Source organism: Chlamydotis macqueenii, chromosome 8 (assembly GCF_036417535.1).
Source record: "Chlamydotis macqueenii isolate bChlMac1 chromosome 8, bChlMac1.mat, whole genome shotgun sequence".
NCBI classification, from domain to species: Eukaryota; Metazoa; Chordata; class Aves; order Otidiformes; family Otididae; genus Chlamydotis; species Chlamydotis macqueenii.
In genome coordinates this window covers 18508902-18527325 of record NC_141563.1, presented here as the reverse complement: position 1 = coordinate 18527325, position 18424 = coordinate 18508902, and the positions used below count along the sequence as shown (strand labels likewise).

The 18424-nt window shown below is 38.0% G+C and overlaps 1 protein-coding gene across 7 annotated transcripts in view; it reads left to right on the top strand.

The window, feature by feature from the left end:
• Positions 1-4375: 4375 nt before the first annotated feature.
• PTBP2 (polypyrimidine tract binding protein 2) overlaps positions 4376-18424 on the top strand; it is a 52933-nt gene continuing 38884 nt past the window's right edge. For 2 of the 7 annotated variants that reach the window (XM_086753031.1, XM_086753030.1), the window contains exons 1-2: positions 4448-4590; positions 6222-6252. In XM_086753031.1, the coding sequence (XP_086609157.1) occupies positions 4583-4590; positions 6222-6252 (39 nt within the window). In that variant the 5' untranslated portion in view covers positions 4448-4582. Of the gene's footprint in view, positions 4591-6221; positions 6253-10403; positions 10417-18424 lie in introns of those variants that run through there. The other 5 variants (XM_086753028.1, XM_086753034.1, XM_086753033.1 and 2 more) reach the window with 5 other exon arrangements.

The window sequence follows — 18424 nt, the reverse complement described above, 5'->3', positions numbered from 1 at the left end:
GGGCTATTTAGTTTGGTGGTAGGGACAAATGAAGAGTTGTTACTGTGTAAGAGCATCTAATAGCAAAAGTATCATATTCTTTGAAGGAGCCATTAAGTTTGAGTTTTAGCATAGTCTGATTGAAACAACATGATATAATTTAAAAAAAAAAAAAGTTGAAATTCTCTGCCCAAAGCTCTTGAGAGAAACTAAGCTGATATAGGATTAACAGGTACCTTCTTTGACATATTAAGAACGTATTAATTATTAGTTACTAATACTAGATTATTAAAAGATATTAAATCAAGGGCAAGAAAAAAATTATCTTTTTTTTTTTTTTTTTTTTTTACAGTAGAGGGAGGTCACTGGTAGTGTACCACAGAGATCCGTGCTGTTCAGCATATTCTTAACTGATCTGGAAAAAAGAGTGATTATCGAGGTGACCAAGTTTGCTGATGATGCTGAATTATTCATGGTAATAAAAACAAAAGCTGACTGTGAAGAATTGTGGAAAGCTCTCATGATGCTGTGTGACTGAATGACAAAAGAGCAAGTTAAATTCTGTGTTGAAAAATGGAAGCAATATGTAAGGGAGAAAAGCCAAACTATACATGCAAAATCCTGGAATCTAAATGAATGACCCATGCGGGGAGTTCTGTGAAAACATCAGCTCATGGCTTAACAGCGTTCAAATGTGCAAATGAGACTGGTATTGTAAAAAAAAAAAATATACATATATATATATATAAAAAACCAGAAATCAGCAAGCATTTATTATGCACCTAAACAAAGCCATGGGATTTGTAACTTGAATAATGAGGATCATTATGGTCTTCTAAAATAGGATTAGGAAAGGTTTAGAAAATGGCAAAACAAATTATTGAAAATATGGAATGACTTGTAATAGAGGAGACATTAAATTTACCAGGACTCTTGATATATAACTGAAGATGATACGATGAAGGTATACGCATTCATAAACGGCACGGTTAGGTGAACAGGGAAAATTAGCCATCCTTTTTTTTTTAAGAAAAGAACTGATGGACATTGAAGGAAATTATCAGGGAGCGGGCCTGAGTAAATAGAAAAAGAAAGTATTTTTCACAAAATGATTTCTTTAATTGCATAACTTGTTGCCCTAGAATGCTGCAGATGTCAATTTCTTGGACAAGATGTTAAATTCTTGGACAAGATATTCTTGGAGAGCGGATGCTATTTTTTCCCAGCAACTCCAGGGACTCAATTTGGGACAATGTACTGCAGAAAATATCTTTGTGTGCTTCCTGATTCCTACAATCTTTCACTAAGTATACACCACTAACTACTCATACTGCTGTTGAACTATATAGATTATTTATTAGCTGTTCTGGAAATAAAAAGGAAACAACCAGTGAAAGTGAAACATATAAATATATCAATGATCAAAGGAAATTATTTTGGAAAACAAAATACTGTTGCAGCAATAAGATTACTAGGAACTTAAAAGTATGGAACTCTTTTACAGCTAATAATAATATCGACACTTACATTTTGGTTAGAATTAAATGGATAGAGATACAAGCCCTTACGTTTCATAATATAACCACTAAATGGGGGAGGGGGGGATGGTGCTAGAGGTGTTTTACTGACTGGTTGCCTATTATTGGACATTTTAGCCACCTTGTGAAATATCTGATGCAGGACTTCAGCAGAAAGTTGACAGGTCCTAAGGAAAGGGCAGTGTATTTGGCAGCAGTTTTCTGACCTTCTAAAACATGAGAAAGACAAAGCAAAGACTCTAGCAACAGAGAAAACAGATGACCAAGTCATTGTTTATAGTATCACAATGTCCAAAATATGGTAGACATTTTACAAGGCATTCAAAAGTATACTAAAAATAATCTCATAGTATGAAAAGGCAAAGCTACATGAAGAGAAAAGTGGAATACCACACTGAACAAACAAACGCGCAAGAGGATGCTATGGCATTTTATTACTAACATGCAGATTGTTGGTATCTTTTTTTTCCCTTCTAAAATTAAATGCTCTAGGTAAAATCTTGATTGACTAATTATCACTTTTTATGGATGGTTTCAGGGGGACCAGAGTTTTGCCCTACAAAGTAATATCCATTATTTCACCAAGAATTGCAAACTCGGTTCCAGTGTTTTTTTTCTGCTATAAACACTTGACATGCGCTCCTCAGCCTCCCTTATATGGAAGAGCTTCTAACTCAGAGCATAAACCGAATGAGTATTAGCTCATTTAATCAGATGGATTCTGGTAGGTGTCATGAAAAGAGAAAACAGGCATATTACAAAAGAGATGAGAAACACAGGTTTGAAGATGGCATTATCATAAAGGCAAAGGCGGTAAGCAAGACAGGCAGTGAGATAGGTAAGTCAGATAGAAAGACAGATTTTCTACTAATTGCTAAGAAGTAGAAGGATCAGTACTACCAATACAAAACCAGAGAAGATATATTTAGATTTATAGGGGGGAAAAAAGACAAAAAAAAATTCCCTAATACAATGTGGCAACAAACAGGAGTGACGGCAGTGTCAAATGAGAGAAACCAACTATAACCCCAACCTCCAATGGTGCAAAGCCTACTGAATGTGCCAGAATCTACAGGAAAGATATATATATATATGGAGTAAATCTATAAGAAGGCACTGGATTTATAGGAGGGTTATAAGCAATTCTAAATCTCTGAAGTCCTTGATGTTACTTTCAAGCATAGTACTTCTTTAACACATGTAATCAGTAAAGAATGCTACAACCAGATACTTTTTCTTAAAAAAAATATAGTAATGTTGAAAGCAAAAAAAAGTAAAGAACAGTATTTGGGATGATGAACTTTATATACAATCTAAGCAAATGAAACATTTAAGAGAGTTTTTATAAAAATTAGAATAATAAATCATTTACTCTAGTGGTCAGTGATGGGTGCCGAAGACAGTTGCTGAAAAAGAAGGTAGTTGCAGATCTCTGAATGATATTGGCATTTAGGACAAGCAATATTAGTTATTTTCCACCTAGTGAATTAGTTGTTGCAGAGAACCAGAGTGACTTTTCTGGAACAGAACAACAAAAAGTCACAGAGTAGAATGAGAAAGTGCATGTACTCCTAATTGTAAATGTAGTTACTGGGTTACTCATGGGGTCAGTTAGAGGAGGGGGAGACAGGGGTAGTAAAGCATAGTGAAAAACGTTCTAGTTATGGAGATATGCATAGTTTTTTGGCTCTTAAATTCTTTATCAAGCTCTACTGCAATTGTTTCAGTGATGGACTCCAAGGGACTTACACTAACCTGAAAAAATAAAAGTGCAACCAAGTAATGGGCTACCTTCTCAAAATGTATTTTTGAAAACAGTATTTCCAGATCAAAATATAGAAAATACAGAAGATGTTTTCAATGCTTTTAAATATTCTTCTGGGTTTGGGATCTTTTAGGAACATTTATATCACATTTTAAATTTTTCTGTCATACGTGTAAAATCTTTAATTTGACTTTTTGTTCAAATGCAATCCAGGATTGTCCCATGAACAGCTCTCTCTAGAAACTCTGTATCAAACATTGTAAGATTTGTGATGAAATAGAGATATGGCAAAAAAAAAATAATGCGGGGGAAAGCATCTTTCCTAATGGCCATGTAGAGCAAATAGTTTGTGCCCTGATACGGAAGTTTACAGAGAACCACGGCTACACCAATTTCTGTGAAGAAACAGCCTAACTCACTCCAATAGTTAACTTCTGCATTCATCTTAATTATTTTTGAAACAGGATTAGTGGTCAGCTATGCAGTCAACAGGTTGTTTCTCTATAAATGACTGTGTAGCGGACGGCATGGAGCGATGAGCACAGGGCCCCCTCCCAGGGCTGGGCCCTGCGACGGGGACAGGGTGCGCGGAGCCTCCCGGGCCTGGCGCGGCCCCTGAGCGTTTTCTACGGGGGAAAGGGGACCCGCTCCCGGCGCAGGGAAGCGCTGGCACCGAGTGCGGGAAGTTTCTCCACTCAACAGGTGCGGCCAGGCGGGTCCGTTGCGGCCCCGAGCGGGGCGGCAGAGACCGCCGCCGGACGGAGGAGCCCCCGCAGCGGGTCTGTCCCCACCGCCCCCAGTGGCCTCAGGCGCTCCCCTTGGGCACGACCCTGAGCCGAACTCCTCCCAGGCGACCTCTCTCCCGCCCTCCCTCTCTCCCTCCCTCGCACGCACACTCTCTTGGAGCAGTGCGTTGCGACAGGAGAAGCGGAACCCCAGCCCCGCCACGCCGCGGGCCCTGGGGCGGGGAGGTGAAGAACCCACGGCCGCGCCCCGCCCCGCCCCGCCGCGCCCCGCCCCGCCGCGCCCCGGTTCCCACCCCAAGCGGGGCAGGCTCCCGCCTCCCCACGAGCCGGCTCGGGCCGGGCAGCTGATGGCAAAAACTTCAGCGGCGCCAACGGCGCATGCCCAGGCGGCTGGCGCATGCTCTGCAGCCGCGACAGACGAGGATCGGAATCCGGCACTCGGCAACGTTCGGCGGTTTCCGTGCAGGCCAGGCCGCCATTTTCTCACAGCCTCGCAGTACGCGTTGCCTGCGCGTCTGTCAGTCCCGCTTGTCCGCGCTTTGTCCTGCTCGGCGATGGACGGGTGAGTAATGACTGGGGCCGTGGGGATGAAGGCACTGCCGTGGTTGTGCCGTCGGTCGGTGGTGGGACCTGTCCCGGTGCCAGGGGATCGCTTCCCGCTGCGGCTGGCTTTCGGCGGGCGGGCGTTTCCGAGGGTGTGGGGAGCGGCCGCTGCCCCGGCGGCGGTGGGGACAGGCGGCTTTCCCGCCAATGGAGCAGTTGAAGCGTGAGGCCCAGTACGGGCGGGAGGGGGAAGAGGGGTCTCAGTCTCTCCGTAAGAAGGGCCCCTCAGTGGGATCTTCCGTTTAAACTGCTGAGGGCTTTGGGCCGCCCCCTACTAAGGGTAGTGCCCGAGACGCCGGATCTCGCTGTAAAGAGGGAGCGCGACCTACCCCCCTCCGTCCCTTCCAAAGCCTCTTCTCTCCTTCTCCCCTGCCTTTGCCTTCTCCCACCCTCCCAGTCATGGGGTGAGGAGAGGCGCACTGTAGGGCTCGGGTTTGTTTTGGTGCTGGCTGGAGAGGAGGAGCAATACCAGCAGGAGCCAGATGTCGAGCTCTTTTGTTTTCAGAAACTGACTAATAAGCCCTCTGGCTTCCCCCCCCCCCGCCCCTCCACAGGTAGAAAGATGCATTTGTATGTACTGGAGACTGCCTGTAAAAGCCAAAGAAGGGAAGGTTTTGAAGGAGTCAAACATACGGGCCAGCCAGGGCCCTCGGTCCTGGCCAGGAGCTGGGGTGGGCAGTCACTATACACAAGGCCTTCTTTCTCTTGGTCCTGGAAAATGAGGCTAGTGGTTGTAGCCTTCATCAGTGTGAATACAACATCTTCCGAATATCCTATTAAATTGTTTACTCTGCTTCGAACAGAGAAGCAAGCTCTTTGGTATGCTTTAAGCATGTAACCTTTCACTTGTAAGAGTTTTAAAGGCTTGTTATGGTTAGTTTTGTTTACAGTGTTGGGAGTTACAAACCCTGTCTGAGAAGTCTTGTCATTTTATGGAATACTTTCACGTATTAATGTTTTGCTTTCAGTTTCTTTTTATGTGAACTTAGATTTCTTTTGAGATTATGTTACACATTCTGAGTTATGATGTCACGTCCTCTAAGAAAAAGATGTACCTCGACATACTTGTTGCAAAGTTTCATATAGGTATACCTGATTAAATTTAGTTAAATTTCACATAGGTGTATCTGCCAGTGCATTCTTTTTTTTCAAGCTAATTTCAAAAAATGTGTTCATTCTTTCTGCTGTAAGAAGATCTGTAGAGTAGGTTATGTTGCTGAACTTGTTGTCTATGTTGTCTAATTAATAGAGATGTGTGAAAAAAGTTCTGTACTTACTCGTAAATTATTTTATTTTCACGCTATGGTCTCATGTAGTCCAGCAACCCGAGTTTCCTAAATAAATTTCCTGGCAGTGCTGGTTTGGAGTAATATTTTCGTGAAACTTTGGATGGTTTTGGAGAAGCCTATGAGCTGAGGGAGCTCAGTGGCTTTTTTAGCTTTCTCTTGTACTTCCCCTGAGTCCTACTGTGTTCTTTGAAGTTGTTGTCTATTTCGATTCCTTGTTATTCTGGCATTGCAATACATTGAAAAGTTGATTTTGTGACGATAAATCGGTTGACTTGTGGTTTTTTTTTTTCTTTTTTTACAGCATTGTCACTGATGTTGCAGTTGGTGTGAAGGTAGGATGTACACTTAGCAAATAAGGGGGTAATTTGTTGATACAAAATTAACTACTTTGAGCATTAATAATTGAAAGTTTTAAGATTTTAACTAGTCATTGTCAGCTGATACTTAGTCAGCAGTATATGTTTTATTAACCAAAAAGCTCTATAGGTAAACTGGAGGCTCTACACACAAGACTTCTCTAGGCACTGAATTGTAAACAGTGGTTCTAAATTAATGTGATGTCAGCTTGTTATTTTAAAGCTTAATTTTGCACATTTTTTTTCAAAACACTTTCTTATTGTTGCATGATACCTGTTACAGACATGTTTTCCTCACTGTTTTCCCCCCCTCCTTTTTTCAAAAGTTACCACTGGAGTTAAAAAAGTCTGTAATAGGACACAAAAATACAGGAGGTAGAATTTGTTATGTAGGCAGAGAAGTGGGTGTTTGCTTTGCTTTGCTTTGCTTTACTTTTTATTTGTCAAGTTCAGTTATGAATTTATCATATTAGCAATAACAAGGAAAGAGTTTCCAAATGGTTGTTAATTTACTGTTTATTTCACTTTTGTATTCAAATCTATTGCAGCAGTTAGATCAGTACTTCATAGAAACAGACTGAGAAATAATGATAATGCAAAGATTTATGGAACAAGTGAACTTTAGGTTGTGTTAATGAATGTATACAAGAAATTTATTTCAGTGGTAGAAATGTAGAAGTTTTCTAGTGCATGCAGTTAAGTCTCCACATTTGTTCAGGGACTTTATAGCTATATTGCGTATCTGCCTCTTCACCTGAAGCTAATCTGTGTTAACTGCTTGATAGGCCAGGTGTTGTCTAGTAAAGCTCTTTGGCTCAGATTCAGTATTGGTCCTGCTGGGTTTGGACTAGTTCTTACATAGTAGGGCTAACCTGTAGATACAGTAGCTGCTCTGTCAAATGTACTTGTATTATGATTCTGAGCAAGCTTGCTTCTAGGAGGAGCTGTAAGAAGTCAGTTACGTAGATTCTGGACCCATCTGGCTCCACATGTTTGTGCAGTGTTGGAGGCAAACTTAAAATCACTCTGTGAATCAGGAGGAAAGCGTGGTTATTAAAGTACTTCTGTAGGAGCTAATCCCAATCAGAAATAGATACTGGTACGAATGTTTCTCTGTTGCCTGGGAAGACAAAGCGTTAACTGATTAGAACTTCAGGAATGTATTTAATAGTTTGACTGAATACCTGTGTAAGTTCAAGTCTTCCAGAAGTAAACTGTGCCACATGAATAGCTTCGGGACAATGCCATTTATAAATTGTCCTTACACGTGTCTAATGAAGAAGCAATTTCAGGTAGAACATATATTACTTGAACCTTAAATTCTGATATTCTTGCATTGGGATAAGTAAATTAATTCAGTGTCCCTTTCATTCTCAACTGTGAATGACTTAGAATCTTAGGAGAATTTGAGTGTTCATGAAATATGTTGTAAGCACGTAGTGCAGTTTTGGAAACATGTTTTCTGATACTAGCCAGACAATAAAATAATGACACTTCAGATGCCATAACTACTTCTCTTTGTTGATTGTAGAAGTTATATTTTGAATATAATATAAGAAAGAAGGCAAGACAGGTGTAACAGAGGAATTGATTAAATTACAGACAAGGAAGAGCACAGAAGTGTCAAAAAGGTGTGCTCTTTGCCTTGTAAAAATGGACTTACTTGGCTTTTGAAAGGAAACAATCCATTTGTGCACAGAAGTAGTGGGGATAAATAAAAAGCATGATGATTTTCTCAAGAAAGCTGTTAAATACAGGAGGAGTAAACTGGATATTATCTGTAATTATCTCAAGATACTAGTAAGAATGGAAAATGGAATTTTTCGCTAATTGGTGTATGCACTTTGGGGAGCAGTCTAATGCTAGCTCCAGTCATGTTTTGTGGAAGGTCATGTGAAACATTTGTCCCATATGTTCTCTGGTAACTGTTAATTGCGCTTGATAAACTGATGTTTTAAAGTTGGGAAGTGCTTTACCTATAGGTGTTTAAATGGCTGAGAACGTTCATCTCTCCTTTCCTTGGCTGTTATCTTTTCTTTGGGTTGCTTTGGGAATCTGTAGGGAGCAAGATTTGAGTCCAAAGAGTTGTATCAGCAGTTTTAATGCTCTTTTGGCACTGCTTTTGTTGTGACTGGATAGCCGTTGGAAGTGGGCAGGGATTTACCTGTGTGAAATTAACTTACCCAGGATATTTGTTTGACCTGATGCTTTCTTAAGATTTTGTACCAACTATATATATGCTGATCAGTTACACAGCATGTTTGTGATATATTCAATTATACTTGAAAAAAGTGACGTAGAACTGGGATTATGACATATGACCCTTCTGTTTGGAAAATTGGCTTTTTTTTGTCATTATCAGTCATGTCGATACAAGTTTGAGAAATATATTAACTATTGTCTGGCTGGTTTATCTCTTACACAGAAAAGTAAATGTTAGTTATATTTTTAAACCCATTTGTAAAAGAGTAATAGTAGAAGTTAAGTACTATAGTCTGGGAATTGTCTTCGAATTTAAAAAGGGTTTTTGAGCTTTGGGGACTGCGTGTGGCCAAGGCAAGTATAAAGTAAAAGGAATACTTGCTTATAATGTTTTATAATCTAAGAGTTACTTGCTAATGAGGCTGCTAAATTTGAAGCTATTATAATTTATTTGTGTTATATGCTTTGATTTGATTTAAAACACTTTTGTTCCTCAAAATGTTGAATGTTCAATCTTGATTTTATTTATGTGTTGAGTCACGAGAAGTTAACACAAAAAAGAGGAAAAAATAAAACTCAAAATGGAAAAAATTACAAATACTATTTGAGAACTTGGTTTACATAGAGTAAATGTGAGGTTTGCACAACTCAAGATATGCAGTGGGAGCACAGCTAAAAACTGTCAGAAGAGCAGTATGCTTTAAATTCTGAAAGTGTTAGAACATGTCAAAAGCCAGTCATCTTGTAAATACATATGAAATAATTAGATTTTTTTTAAAAAAATTCAGTTTCTTGAAGAAATTCTATATATTTTCAAGTTGTTGATTTCTTCATGCATATTTTTAAAAACTGCTGTATTATATAAAATGTTTGCTTTTTTTAAAAAAAAGAAAGGTATGTCTCAGTTGCTCTGTTTTTATTACATGAGGTCCTTAATCACTAAAAATGAAGTGGCCTGCTAGCTAGCTTATAGTCTCAGACTTCTCATTGCTCACTGGCTATATAGGTTTGAGTATCAGAATCTAATAACTGTAGTTTGAATTTCTGTCTTGTGTTCTATTTACAGTTATGATGCTTTAATCTGGATTAAGTAAACTGGGCACTTGGAATTATACAGTCATTTTCAACTGTTGAAGTGAATGTATGAAGTATATAATATATCTTTTTTTTCTTGAGTAATCAAAAGAATCTTCAAGGGGGGTGTAACATGTTGTGTAAAGAATATACATCACACAGGTGCAGGGAATGACTTAGATGAACTTCTGGTGTATATTGTAGATGATAGTTCTCTTTTACTGTATTTCACTGTGGGCCACGTCAGTCTAACGTATCATCTTTCTCCTGGATGGCATGCATAGCTCTGCAGTGAATGGGCCTGAACAATTGAGTGACTCATTTTGTGTGTGAGCATTGCACGTTTCAGAACGGTTGAGGTGTACTTCTGCCTCTTGGGGGGAAAAGCAGTGCTTCCTTCATGGATGTGTTATTTGGTACATAGCATTTGGGAACTTGTGATGATGTTGATACTGCTTTGGGCTACACTGGCCAAAACCTGAGCTTCAACTGCCAAGTGTGGACAGCCACTGTTGTACCTAGGAGAGAAAACTCACATATTCCTGTAAACATAGTTTTGTGGTATGGGAATGGCCTTTTTCCCCAAAAGTCAGGACATCGACCTTTGCAGTATGCTTAAGAAAAGAGGGAATTCTTGGTGTGCATTTAATTGATTATGTTAGGATTGGGTAGAAGATGCTGAGCAACACTGTCCTGTATTTTCTAGTAGTTTTCCGAACAGTAATGCATCACAAGTCCCCCTTTTTCCTGGTTGCTGAAACTTAACATGGGGAAATATAATGGTGTGGGGGAAGAGCAGTACTTAAAACCAGAAGAGATATGAGCTTATGGAGAAAAGGAAGAGAGTGTAAAGTAGCAGTACCTGTGAGTATTTTTGAAGTATAGTCCACTTTTTTTTTAAACTCAGGTTCTGAGGGGTAATCTCTTCTCTTACAAAATTATATAACACTGACCCTGTTTTGCTACTGATAACTGAGAGTTTCTTTGTGGTGGAAACAAATATTGTGGATACGTTGTGACTTTTTATTTGAACTGTACACTATATAATGAAAATATGTGTAGAAAAAAGTCAGTTAGAAATTCTAGCAAGTTCTCAGAAGATAAGATTAGACTAAACTTAAGAAATGAGAAGATGTATTTAAATAGCTTTTTCCTTTCAATTTCTTCTTTTTCTGAAATCTATTTTGCCTTCACTGTTATCGTTCTAGATGCTTAAATAAAAGGAAGGAAGTGATAGGATAAAAAACTTTGAGTCACTCACACAGATAAATGCCGTGTGATTTATTGTATTTAAAGTATTAGAATGATAGTTTTGAGCTATCTTTGCATGTCTAATATAATTACTAGTAGTTTGCTAGTAGATTAGACAAAGAATCTGCTAAGGACAGTGATATGAGGAAAATGGGTTGTTTGTGAATTGGAGGAACTGTTTTAGTTTTGTGTTAGCTAGGGTGATGTTTTTAAATACACTATTGTGTTCAGTGATACTTGATTGTAGCAACAGTAGACAGAAGAAATGTGCAGAACATTCTAGCAGTGAAGAAAGAATAAAATGTGACCATGTTCAGAAGTTTAGAACTGGCATCTGGATTTGTCTTTTTGCGGTGGTTTAGCCTGAGTTACCACACAGTTTCTCACTCACCCTCCCCGTCCCCAATGGGAAGTGGGAGAAAATTGGGAAGGAAGGAAGATTGATGGGTTGAGATTAAGATAGTTTACTAAAATAGCAAAGGAAAACTACAACAATAACGGAATATAAGGATATTAAAATATATGAAATGAACAATGTACATTTTATCACCACCTGATGCCCCGGTGACTGATGCAGCCTGTCCCGAGCAGCAGTCATGGAAACAAAACCAAGCAGCGTGCAAAGGAGCGAAAAAGGGGGCCAACAACTAGAGGGAGTGATGCCAGCGAATGAGAGAAAGGGGTGGATGCCAGGAAGGCAGATAATACCCACCCTGGCCAACCCCCATTTATATACTGAGCATGACGTTTATGGCATGCAATACTCTCTTTGGCCAGTCTGGGTCAATTATTCTGTCTTTCTCTCAGCTTCGTGCATCTGCACATTAGCGAGACTTGGAAAAGACAGTGCCCTTGGTCTCATTAACAACAACTCGTATCATCAGGGTGTTTTATCAACATTCTTCACACACGAAATACAAAACACACCAGCTCCTGAGAGGAAAAGTTAACTGAATCCCTGCGGAAAGCAGGACACTTTTCAACAGCGTTATGGGCAACATGTCCCTGGTGACAAAAAATAACTTCTTACAAGGAAAGACATCTGCTTTCTTTTTAACAGTAACATGATTTTTGTATTTATTCCCAGAACAGTCTACTCCAATTCTTTTTTTCTTTGTAACTTAGGGGTGTGGTGTTTTTTTTTGTTTTTATTTGTTTGTTTATTTTTTTCTTTCTTAATGCCATTCTGCCACTGTAGTATATGTGGAAAAATAATGAGAGCTAAAAATGAAGAGAAAGGAAGTACGTTGAAAATAAATTTGTGCTCTGTAGTAAGTATGCATCAATGTAAGGAAGGCTTAGTATACCGATTTAATATGTTTTGATGTCTGTCACTGATTGGAAATCAGCTATTTTTCATTTGTAACAGAACACGTATATTTGCATCTTTGTCGAGGTGGTTGTAGGAAGAGAAATGTGATCACCTGCACCATTTGAAAAACATAAGCCAATACCAGCATGAAAATACCTTTCCCATTTCTTGGAGTTTTGGACCATGTTTTCACAAGCAAATCAAGCTGCATTCCAGTTTTCTTTGTCACTGCAGAGTTGTGCAACAAGTGTTTAGGTAGCCACTTCACAAACCTTTCTTGAGAACTTAACCAGGATAAAGCTAAGCTGACACAACAGTGAGTTACACCTTTTTAGTCAGATTTGTACCAAAGCATGTGGTTGCATAAATGCTTGTAGCAATATAGAGCTGGAGAGGACAGAACAGGAACAAGTTGCTGGGGCCAGGAAGAAGGTAGGATTGCTGCTTTTGATGGTAGTTGGCTCAAATGAGGTTGTGGTTTCACGCACTGTCAGTGGGACTGTAATATTTGATTTAGGGATTTGGGTGTGTTTCATAGTTGCAAGTACATACTGCTGGTTTTAGCTTCTCATAAAAACTACGGACTCTAGACTCTTGCCTGCAGTTTTTCATTACAATTGAAAGTTTGAAGGTTTCCAAATTAGGCTGGATGACATGGTTTAAGTGGAGACTTGGTTCTTTACTCTTTAGCTTTCTGGATTAATAATCCATCTTGATTTTCAGATGCTTTGTGACATTTCACTCTTTTCCACATTGTCTTTTGAGAACCTGTGGGCTTTTCAGAGGAATTGAGACTTGTCTCCTTTCAGTCTTAAATACTTTTCAGATTCCCTTGATCACTCGCTCTCCATTTCTATAAACTCTGTATGTTTTCATAAATTAGGTAGGTGGTGTATATCATGCATGGTGTGTATCATGCATATACGTGGAAGAAAAATGACTAAAGGCTTAATTTTCTCCTAGATCCTGAAAAAAATATGAGTTTAACAGTGGTGAAGTTACTTGTTAGGCTATATAAACAATGTATGGTTGGTTGAGGACAGTGTGAAAAATAAGTGAAGTGGGGAAAAAAGTGAATACGGAGAATGAGTATGGAAAGATGGTCATATTGTATCCCGTTAATGTCATACTGAATTAAAAGCAAGTGGTGGTATAAGCGAGTTATTAAGCACCCGTGGAGTTCATAGTCTTATTTAATAAGATTTCATGCTAATATAGTTAAGTAGTGTAGTGTTTAAAAAAAAAAATCAAGTAGATGCACTCCGTGTATGTAAAGTGATAACAAGCTTATAGTTAAAACTGTATGCTTTGTAAAATACCTATGAACCTGCATGGAATTTCTTTTGGATTGTATATTTGGACTTGGCTTGTCCTGTCCTGAATGAGTCTTCTGTGATCCTGTACATGAGAGGTGTAACAGTCCAGTCATTAGGTTGTTTGGATTATGTGTTTTGATAGTGGTGCATATAGTCAGAGCGTAAGGCAGGTCAAGCATTTCTTCTTCACTGGAGAGTATGTGAGAGTGTGTTTGTGCAGTGTTTCATTAAAAATGTATCCTGTTTAATGAAGCATTCATTATATTCTGATTAATATAAAGTGAACGAAGTTTGTGTATGCTGCATTTAAAAGTTTAAAAGTCTGTTGTGCTATCGTTTCCAATATCCAGTCCCCAAAGTTAATTCAGACATTGAATATTGAAGTAGTGTATTTACAAGTGTGTATCTGTTAGAGAGATATGTTTACTGTCTGGGTTGGAATTCTCATATGCTTTTATTCCTCTCCCATACAGTCAGGTTTCTGGCTCTTTCTTTTAAATTGTTCCCAGATGCTGTTAGAAATGAAGTTTTTTACAGTGCTGTTAGATTTCTTTAAATCATGAGATCTGTCTCCTGGCTTGTCATACCCCTTGGGAAATTCATGCCTGTAGGCTGAGAATGACTGTGGTAAATGTGCAGTACAGCTAAAGTTCTCCTTTCCTCTTTCATCTAGAGGAGGAGGGGGGAGAGAGAGAAGTGGCAGGGGCAAAAGCATCCTGTTCTTGAGTGAGGTTTGTAGTGTCAGCAAGTTTGAATACCACAAATGAGAGTATTTATCAGAAAATGTGTTTTTCGATGTCTTTGAGTGTATTCTTTATCTTTTCTAGTGGGAATTTATGAAATTATTCTAGATCATGCTGTTTACTTTTTAACAAAGTGCATTTTTGTCACTTGTTTGCTCTTTCTAGTAGTATTGGTTTAGTGTTCTTGTAGTAGTGTAGTGCATCTACACATGCTGCTGATAAGGCTTCTGTAATACACTCTTATGTTACATTCAGCCATAAGTTCTGATCAGTCTCCATCAGCCCTGAATTAATGGGAAAAGAGCTGATAATTATTCTCTTTCATAAACAGCTATCAAATAGTACTTTGATGCTTAAAAGACTAAACCTCTTCAGTAACTCAAGCCAAAGTTGTTAGTCTTTGCATTTTTTTTTTACCTTGGATGTAATAAAAGCCAGGGAATGTTTGAAATATTTAAAGACCTGTCTGGAATGTGAGAAAAATAGTTGGCAAAGGCTTCTAAATATTATAATTTTTAATTAGCCTGGAAGGATAATATGACTGTAATGACTTCCTGAAATTACTTAGCTACTTCATATAACCTGTGATAGCATGAAGCTTTATAGTAGTATGTTATGGGGGAAAAAAAAATCTGAAATCCTGCTATATAAATCCAGCTTGGGTAGTTGAGTTAGTGTTATCAAAGTTATATCTTCAGTTTACAGTAGCTAAAGTAATTTTTGTATATATGAAGTTTCTCTGAAATATATATTCAGAGTCTGAGTTGGTGTATTTTTCATTTTTTTTTTCTGGAAGTGATCCTACATATCAGTTTTATGTAAATCCATTGATTGAAGCTGTACGTTAGCACGCTGTTTTCACATCGTGGATGGAAATACTCTCATGGGGGCAAGGGTGTGATAACATGGGCTTCATTGAAAGGACAGTATTAACTGCAACAAATTTAAGATTAACTCACTGTAAAAAGTTAGTTTGGCAATTCCCTTGTTTATTTTGTGTAGTAGTATTGTGGCAGTTGCTGGTTTCATGAAGAAATACTCTAGATGTCTTTGATCTGAAGTAGTTAGTGCTTTAGCTTTTATGGAGGATTAATCTATTCACATTCTTGACATTGGTAAGAACAGAAATACTGCATTGAAAACTTGTGCTGTTGAGATCTAGCTTTCAGAAGATGTTCTGTTAATAGTATAATAGCAGTTTGCACTTCTTATTTTGTCCTTTATGATCTCCTCTCATGCTAAAATAGGTGTTCAGTTAGTCGCTACTATGTTGCTGTTATAGGAACGTTAATTTACAGTCTATGATGAAATAAAATTATTGTGGTATTTTTTGTTTGCTTGTTGTTTTAACTTAGATTTGGGCATTTCTGTGATGTATGTGTTTGTGATCTTCAGTCTTGTTATACAGTCTCAAACTTGCTTTGATTCTTTACAACACAGCAGTTTGCACAGATGGGGAAAAGAGTTAAGTGAACTTTGCTCTTGGATCTTCCATTCTCCACTGAATCCTATCCGCTATGTTCTTCAAAGATCTGAGCTTAGTTTCCTTATCTCTGAAACACTCAATAGAATTTACCTAAATTAGTTTAAAGGTTTCTTTGCTTTGCATGATTTGACAAGCAGAACTGGCCTGCTGGAAAATGAGACTAGTAAATGTTCAGAGTGCTTGGGAAATGGGTTATAATTCTGAAATTTGTGTGTGAGATAGTGGACTGAAGAAGAGCTTTGCTATTAGAGTAAGATGCCAGTACTTTTTGGCTTAGCACTCTCTAAAAGAAGATGCATGTAACAACAAAGCCAAGCGCCACAAACTGCAATCTGAGTAAAGTCTTGCTTCTGTTGGGTAAAAGTAAGTAAAATAAGTATTTTTATATATACTGTAATTCAGGAGGTGCTTGTGTCCCATAGTAGTGCTAGTCTAAGAGTGTGCATTGGCTTACTTGAAATGCTTATATTAAATTGCTTTACAAGACAACTGTCATCTTAAGATAACCCTTTTGAAGTATGTGACAATTACCAGGGAGTTACTGGTTTTTATTTTGTAGTTTAACCACTCTGTGTCCAGATATATCATGTGTCTTTTTGCTGCATAGCTGGTTTTCAAGTTCAATACTGAATGAAGTGCAGAGATGTCTAGGCTGCTTAAGAACCAATAAGGAAAAATAACCATGTATATCTAATGAGATGATTACTCACACAGTAAGAGATATCTTTGTCTTTTATCGAAAGCTTGGCAAGTATGTATGGGAGTGAGTTAGCAGAGATTTGCTGTATGTTTGTGATTTCATGGGAACTGGAAGAGCATTCTGCATACGAATGTGTGTGTCTGAATTAGACTTATGAACACTGATTTATGAGAATAAAACGAATGTAGAATTTGATACGTGCCAATACAAGGAATTCAGATATACTTGTTCTTCTGAAGCAAAACTGTTAAAACTTTAAGTGTAATGACAAAATCTTGTGATTGACTCTGAATATATTAATGAAATGCAAAATGATGTCTTTCAAAATTAAGAGAAAACACTTTTAACTGTTCATGAAACACAAATATGGTAACTGAATATCCACTCTATTGAGTAATTAGTGCTCCTTCTGGATTTTTCTGCTGTGGATTAAGAAATTAACAGATTTTTGAAAGCCTGATTTACTCGGAACCAGAAGTTTATGTAATCACTCTTGCATTCTGCTAATCAGCAGTTGCTGATGTAAGCAACTTTTTGAAGCTGAAGACAACTCAAATTTGAGATATTTCAGAATTGTAAAGTTCCTACAGGTTTTGAGAAGAGCAGACATTTGGTACTTGGGATGCTTCAGCTGTTTATGTAGTAACTGCTGTCCTGTTGCAAATTAATGCCTAGCATGTTAAGGAAAAAAAAAAAAACCTACTGAATTATCTTAATATGCCTGTCTGTGAACTGATTCAGTTTCTGCTGCTACTTCTGTGTATGCAGTTGAGCTGGCCAGGCTACATACAAGGGCTTCCTAGCAAGGCTGGGTAAATAGCTGCGATCAGAAGTAACTGCAGTTATCACTGAGTAGCCTAGTGCTGCTAGTAATCTTGAACTTTGCAATATTCTACCCATGTAAATGTTACATTAGAAAAATAGAACATTAAAGGGAAAGAAGGAGTGTTTATGTTTCAACTTATACTGAGTACCTGTGTTAGTGTATTGTATTTGCAGTAGAAAGCCATGTAGTTTGAGTAATGGAGAGTTTCCATAACTTCTCTAAGTTGTTTCTCAGTTCTGTCCAACTAAGTTTTTCCTTAGTTATATCTGATTAGAGATCTGTTTTTACATTGAGAAGAAGACATGGTCCTTTTTATGGTACTACCCAATCTTGGTATTAGGCGTTAACTCAGTTTTTAAGGAAATCTGTTGTTGATTTGATAGGCACAGCTTTGTTGATTGCTGTGTACCATTAAGAGCTTAGAGTACTCAATAAACTGTATAAGGATGCTTCAGAGCTGATGTTGAAAACTAAGTAAACTTTAATGGTTCTATGTGTGCATACACATATATACTACTTTTACGAGCCTCTGGTTTTCAGGTGTGTATTAAACGAACTTTAACATACTGTTCTGTGTATGGACACACATACAGTAAGCTGTCATAAAATACACTGTCATTAAAGATTCAATTTTATGCATATTGCTGCCTATAAAGGTGATATCCTCAGGTTAATTTAGTATACAATATTGAGGTGCCCTGTAAAACATATTCACTAAGAGATTCTATTATAATGTCCACAAGAGAATTAAAAACATTTACTTTGATAAAGATGTGTAGTAACTGTTTTATTTCCTCATTTCCGTTTTAGCAGTGACCTGTGTTAGTGTTAATGGTGCTGGGGAAATTCTTTGGAAGTTGGGAAAGAAGTGATAAGAAATTAATCTTCAAAGGATGATAGGTTTATTCCCTTTAATTTTTTTTTTTTTTTTTTTTTTTAATGTAAGATCACCTAAATCTTCTGGGGGCTTTTTGAGAGATGAAGTCTTGATGGTTGGAGGGGGTTGGGGGGTAAAAGAAAAAAAAAAAAAGTGTGAAAAGAAGCAAAAGCCTCTTCATCTATGTCAAATGCCCATCTTGCAAAAAAATTTAAGAGGAGAAGATTATCTTGTATATTTTCAATATAAACCCTGCTCTGATTTTTGCACCCATTTTCAAGTAATTTTCAGAAAGACCATTTAATTGATATTTCTCATGTTTTAAGAATTACAGTGGAGGTGTAATTCCCTGTCCTAAATT